Below are 7,033 nucleotides of genomic sequence, written 5' to 3' on the forward strand. Positions count from 1 at the left end.
AAGATACCTAAAAACACCCAACTTTAAATTGTACACACTCCCTGCTTTACAGAGCCGAATGAACTCGATTACCAAGGACGGGTGCAACGCGGGGGCTGCCCCGATAAAGTCTCGGGATAAAGTGAAAGGATGGGAGACGATGCCGTCCGTGCATACACCGATCATAAGAAAACCGCAACGGCTGTATCCATCTCAGCCAAGGAGACCTCCGAACAGGGACTATCATGAGGGATAGAGAGGGACGATTCATAATGATAAAGAAATCAATTCATCCAGAAGGCAAAACGAACAGCTAATAACAGTGTCAACATATATGCAGGAAAAGCTCACAGAAGTAAAAGGAGAAATAGAGAAATCCATTATTAATGTTGGACACTTAAATGCTTTGCTTTAATTTTTTCTTAGAAGAAAAATTAGAAAATAAGCAGGGATACAGGAGACCTCAATATCAGTTACAATTAACTAACCCAAACTGACAAAAAAAAAAACAAACCAATATACATTCGTGTCAAATTCACTTGAGTTGGACTATAAAACAAATCTCAATAAATTGAAAAAACTGGAACCATACAGAGGATGTTCTCTGACCATAAGAGAATTAACGTAAAACCAATAATAGAAAACTATCTAGAAAACCTCCAAATATTTGGAATCTAAACAACATACTTCTAAATAACCCACAAGTTAAAGAACAAATCATGAGAGAAATTAGAAAATATTTCAACATAAAGATAGCATAATGTGTCAAATTTATGGGATGCAGCTTAAAGCAATGCATGAAGGTAAATTTATAGCTTTGAATATTCATATTAGAAATGAAGAAAAATCTAAATTATCTAAGCATCCATTGCAATGAAGTAGAGAGTGAGGGAAGAAATAACAAAGAGTGAAAATCAATAAATTAGAAATAGACAACAGAGAAAAATCAACAAAGCCAGAAATTGGTTCTTTGAAAAGATTAATAAAATAAACGCCTAACAAGACCAATCAAAAAAAAAGAGAAAAAATGCCAATTAACAATATGAGGAATCAGAGAGGGGACATCACTACAGATCCTACAGATATCACAAGAAAATATTATGGATAATATCACGCCAATAAATTAGACAACTTAAATGAAACCGAAAAATTCTTTTGAAAAACACAATATACCAAAAACAACTCAAGAAAAGTAGAAAATCTGAATAGTCCTATACCTGTTAAGGATATTTAATTCATAACTAACATTTTTCCCCAAAATAAAATGCCAGGTACAGATGGCTTCACTATTAAATTCTACAAACAAGAAAAAAAATGATAGCAACACAAACCCTTAAAAAAAAGAGGTGAAGGAAACAGATCCCACCTCATACCAAACCAGGCAAAACCATTACAAGAACATAAAAACAAAGACCAATAACCCTCAGGAACATGGATGCAAAAATCCTTAACAAAATATTAGCAAAACAAATCTAGCACTGTATTAAAAAGTAATACAGCATGACCAAGTAGATTTTATCTCAGAAACACACGGTTGGTTTGACGCTGCTTTGACGTTACAAAGTCAACCAATGCATATTACCATATTAATAGAATAAAGAAAAAAAAACCCATGATCAGTTCAAAACTCAAAAGTTTTAGGATAGGAAAAAAAATTATTTTTTAATTAAAAAATGAAAGTTTTAAGATAGGAATCCCCTCCTCTCACCCCCGCCCCCAAATAGTTATTCTTTATTTTTGATTACCATGAATTACAGGCGGATGTGATATAAAGGGCTGTTGTCGTCTAGCATTTGGGAGACGAGGTTCAATTATCTGGACGAAAGACTGGGAGTCTAATCATATCCCTCAAAACTCTAAATACTCAAGCATTACAAAGGGAACTACACTTGAAAGGAAGTATCGGATAAGTGTTAAAAGCAGACTCTGGTCCCAAGCTGTTAGGTTCAAGTTCTGGTTCCAGCACTTACTGTGGGATCTTGGGGCAAGTGACTTATCTGTGCCTAAATTTCCTCATAAACAATGGCACCTACTTCATGGGGTTATTACAATAATTAAATGAGTAAAGCACACAAAACAGAGCCTGACACAAAGAAAGCACTGTAAGAGAATCTGTCGTGATGGTAGTGGTTTTGGTGCTCTTCCTTCGAAGTGATGGGGAAAAGAGGGAAAAAAAAGAATGGAGCTAAGAATTCGCAAAGCGGTTTAGAGTTTGAAACTATGGGAACAATAATTAAAGGCAAAAACAAAGGCACCGTTTTCTATTATTTCCTTCCCCTTCAAGCACTGACTTCTCAATCCAGGATGTGAAAGTCAAATGAATCAGAGCTCACACTATCAATCTGCTGCTAAGGAATAAGGAACCGGAGCCTCATTTATATTTTTCTCAAGATTCATATTTCCCAGCACAGTGTCATATTGCAATGAAATATTTACCAATCCAAATACATTTAAAAGATAGCCACTGAGTTTTTTCAAACCTAAATCATTCTTTTTTGGTTTGTGGCCTTTTGAATGACTTTCTAATTTGGAGGTGCCCCAGTGCTAGCCAAACCAGTTTCAAGAAACAATTTTGGGGAGCTGTAAAACTGTGCTTAACTTCTAATATGGCAAAAACGAAAACAAAAAACTCACATGCAAAAGCCAGAGCAGATATTGAACTAATCCCTCTGAAAATACTACTCTTTGAAATTCTCTTTCCTATCGTCTATCTTAACGATTCTGGGACAGTCCCAGAACCAAACGCAGCCCCTTCTTTTGCTGCAGTCTTTCTTGGCGGACCTTTTCCTTGTTGAAAACTCTTTCTGGAAGAGCAGTGCTCATGTTTCAGACCCTCTACACACTTTTCTGTTAACCCCTAACTTGAGACACATCTTAACTGTGAGGATACAAACTGTTAACATCTGGAAAAACCAGACCAAACCCCTCCACAGAGAATCCACTTCCATAAGCAGCCTTCTAAATGCCTTTTCATGATTCAGAGCATCCCATTTCATTTCTTGGGTTTATTTATTCGGAAATCTGCATGTGTCGATGTCCTATTCTAGAGCCGATAATGAACACCGAAAGCTAGAAATCTGCCAGTGACCTGGATGGCTTACTAAAGCTGAATTCAAACCACGTAAAATAATTCCTAATGCTTAGGAATGTGAACAAGGGCTTTTCCTAAAGGCTGGGCATTTTGGACCATTAGTCAAAATGATTTCAAACAAAATCAAATACAGCTTTTAACAGATAATATCTTCCGTTACCTATAAGAAAAGGTTATGCATTACGGTGCAGGAAGACAGCAAATGCCACCCAGAGAAAGACTATGATGGACGGCAACGGAGTTGGCTTCTTCAGATCTCTGGGGGCCAACCCTAGGCTTGACACCAGCTCAGCCACGTACTAGCTTTGCAGACTTATCCTAAGTTTTAGGGTCTAAGAAATGAAGGAGTGGGACCTCAGAGATGCCTTCCAGTCCCTTTTCTCCCCTCTAACTGAAAAATGGTGGCAGCCACAACACGAAGACGTGAGTATAAAAGTACTAAACGTTTTATCGTAGAGAAGAAAGCAGTCACGCCGCTTGTTTTCACAGGATTCAGTCATCTGCTAACAGCCTTCTTTGCTATCACCTGTCATAAACACAACCGATAAGCAGGAAACGTAATATGTGTTTAAAGAATAACTCCATCTTCATATCTGTGTATTGGAAACAGGAGTAAAGAAATAAATACTGTTTTTCTTAAAATTAAAAAAAAAAAGATAAGGCACCCATCTGTTAAGCAATACTCTGACAGAGCCAAAGTAGTTTCTATTTCAAAATTCAAGTAGTTTTTAACCAGCTACCAGAGGAAGCCACAGTCCATTAAGAGAAGAAAAAAATTCCCGTTACAGACTGAAATATTACCTTTCGTAATAAAACTCAGCTCTTCCCTCTTCAACGTCTTCCCACGACACCAACGCTATCTTGGGCCCAGTCGACATGAGAAGCGCTGCCGCCCCATCCGAACCTTCCCCTCGCTCCACGTATCCCCGCTGCACCCCACACTCTCATCTTCGGGGCAGACCCTATCGCGATCACGCGCTCGTCCTGAGGGACACACCCATGGACTCTCGTGGCTGGTAAAGCCTAAATGAAATGACCACGCACAGTCGGTCTCCGCGCCAGCAGGACGCAGGCTGCTTCACCGGACACGCGCGGGGTCCCTGCGGACACTGGGTGGAGGGCTGCCACGCTGCAACCATCGACGGCCTCCTCACAGCTCGTGTAGGTGGCCCGAAAAGAGATGCCAGAGCTTAAGCTGGCTCGTCGCCATCTTTACAGGTCAGACGTGTCTCCTGAACATCGCTGACCTCTCAGAGCCTCCTGAAAGGACTCCATTTCTTCCAACCCTGAAAACACACACCACAAGTACACGGCGGCTGTGTCCCCAGCTGAGATCACTGACGCCATGTGCTCTCTGCAGAGCGCCGCCCTACACGCACGTAAGGAACCCCGTCACCCTGTGTCACGCGGGGCCTCTTTCCACCCGCCAACGGTGCTAACCGTAAGACGTGCGCTCTGAAAAGGAGAGAGGAAATTAACTTTCTTCGCTGAAGCTTTCGGAATGTTCTTCAGTTCCATTAGTTAATACTCTTTTCTTCCTATTCTTTCCCTGCATTGTCTGCCTTTCTCTCCCAGGACAGCGAGACATTTCCCCATTTCTCCAGCTTCCTTTTCCCCCATGTTAACTTTCCTTCTGAAGCAAATGAAAAAGGAATCTGAAGATCAAACAGAGAATGTGCAGGGTACGCCTCTCCTCAGATCCAGACGCGCGAATGGGTGCCGAATGGGTGCTACCGTGTCGAAGGCGAAAGGCAACGAAACGAAGCAAGCCGGGCTGTAAGCACGAGGCCACGCCTTACCTTCCGGCTCACTGTCTGAGCCTGACAGACTGCCATAGCTGCTCATCAGCGAGCACAGGGCTGGTGTCACTTCCTTGGGTATGACAGTACTATGCGGTTTCTCCTCTTTATCAGACTCTGAAACAGAAAGGAAAAGAACTAAGAGTAAAACAGTACCCAAGACATCTACCGCCGCGAAAAAAGAAAGCTGACGGCCCCAGCTCCCTCATGTGTTAGTGACAAGGGATTCCTGATCATTTCCTAAGTCTTCCCAAAGAATGAAAGCCAGGAGACCTGAAACTGTCCCCCTTGGTTTCAGTTCTCACGGTCAGAGAAGCTGTTTGCCCCAAAGACAAGACACAGGGGCACGCGGAGGCCACGCACGGGCCAGTTACTTACCGTGCTTCGCAGCCTACAGAATGTGGGCCTCCTTTAAAATTATATAGTCTTTGCTGTTAATTTGTTATTTACTTCATTCATACTACTAATTACTTTTACTAAGGTAGTAGAGAGGCCAGAAATTTATTTAACTTCACTAGATTAGGATCACTGAATCTAAAAATTAGATTTAGGAGTAACATAAAAATATCCACTTTTTATTGTTTTAAAGGACAGAAATAATATTGAAGCCATTCATGGATTTTTGCTGAAAGTAATCTGCTCAAAGGTTTTATTATTTAGAACTTCCAAGGGCTTGAGTAAACAAGCCGAGCCTGAGGATCTGGCCAGCACCCCGGGGCTCACCAAAGGGACAGTGCTTGACGGGCCCAGCAAGCCTGGCTGCAGCCCCAGACACCACCCACGTGCATTTCTGCAGCTCCAAAAAGGTACTAAGCCTAAACAACCAGTAAAAACAAAGCCTGATGGAAGGATGGAGATGGTAAGTAACCTGTCTACATAATGAACCAATTCAACCTACAATCAATATGAAATGTTTCAAGACAGTGTTTGTTTGCTAAGTTAGTCCAGGAAAAGCCAAAGCACGCCAACAGAAATGGACTATACTTTCGTGTGACTGTGGAATGTCCGCCTTCTGGTGGGTAGAGTTAAAGCCATCCACACTGTCCAGTGCCCCACATCCTCCAAGACCGCTCCTTACCAATTTTAAGCTGACTTATTACCTTTCCTCCTGAATTAATAAAGAGAAAGAAAAATAGGTAGTGTATACATACCCAGGATGAAACAGAAACCTACAACAATATTAGTATGGAGACTGTTCATCCCATTGTGTGAATGATGAGGGGCCAAACTGTGATATTTCCTTCTAAGACCCAAAGAAAAATTCCCAAAAGTACAACACTGTCGAGTAAAATGTTCTTTAAAAGCATGAACTCATTTCATCATCACAAGGTATCACTTTCACTATTAATCACAGGTGATGAAACCGAAATTCAGAGAATCTACGTAACGTTCCGTTCAGGTCATAAAACTATACAACAGGTGGGTCAAATTTAAACCCTGGTCATCTGACTCCAAATCCCAATGATTAACTAGCCAGCTTGAATTTCCCCTACAGATATAAAGTCTTCTTCTTAAAATGAAACCATCCTATCAAAATGTCTCTCTAATAAATGTTCTCCATCTAAACGCATGGAAACAAGGCTATGCCTTCCCGCTCCACCTCAGTCCAGTCCCAAGCCCGGTCCTGGCCAGCCTGATCTGCTCTTGCACACATCTCCGAAATGAAATGCTGCCACTTTCTGCCCTGCCCGCACCACGCCCATCCTGCCGCTCCCTGGGCCCGTGCAACACGCTTTCGCCAGGCGGGGCTGGCACTTGGTGCTTTGTCTGCTTGGAAAGCCAGCCCCTCGGGCAGCAGCTCCTACCTTTATTCAGATTTCTTAATGTCACCTTATCAGCCACCTTATCAGCGATGCCTCCACCGATGATGCAGAACACCGCACCCCTTCCTCCAACCACCACTCTCAACCCTTTAACTTAGCTTTACTCATCTTCATGTCACGTAGACCAACCCACGTTTATTTACTATATACACTCCCGACTAGAACATAAGCTACAGGAGGGTAGAGGGGTCTGGCTTTGTTCAGCATTGTCTCCTCAGAGACGAGAATGGTACATAAGCTCTGACAAGTATCTCAAGAACAAACTGTCGCATCAATAAAGACGACTTCAAAACAGCTAACTGGGACAGAGGACGGAGCTGGGGGGCAGGAGGACCATCAGG

The 7,033-nt window shown here is 42.1% G+C and overlaps 1 protein-coding gene across 1 annotated transcript in view; it reads right to left on the reverse strand.

Moving 5' to 3' along the window:
• NUFIP1 (NUFIP1, FMR1 interacting protein 1) overlaps window positions 1-7,033 on the reverse strand; it is a 37,852-nt gene that overhangs the window by 2,958 nt on the left and 27,861 nt on the right. Inside the window, exon 9 of the mRNA XM_011379708.2 lies at window positions 4,870-4,986. Coding sequence (XP_011378010.2) covers window positions 4,870-4,986 — 117 coding nt within the window. The remainder of the gene's footprint in view (window positions 1-4,869; window positions 4,987-7,033) is intronic.

The sequence above is a fragment of the Pteropus vampyrus genome, unplaced genomic scaffold (genome assembly GCF_000151845.1).
Source record: "Pteropus vampyrus isolate Shadow unplaced genomic scaffold, Pvam_2.0 Scaffold370, whole genome shotgun sequence".
Taxonomy (NCBI): Eukaryota; Metazoa; Chordata; class Mammalia; order Chiroptera; family Pteropodidae; genus Pteropus; species Pteropus vampyrus.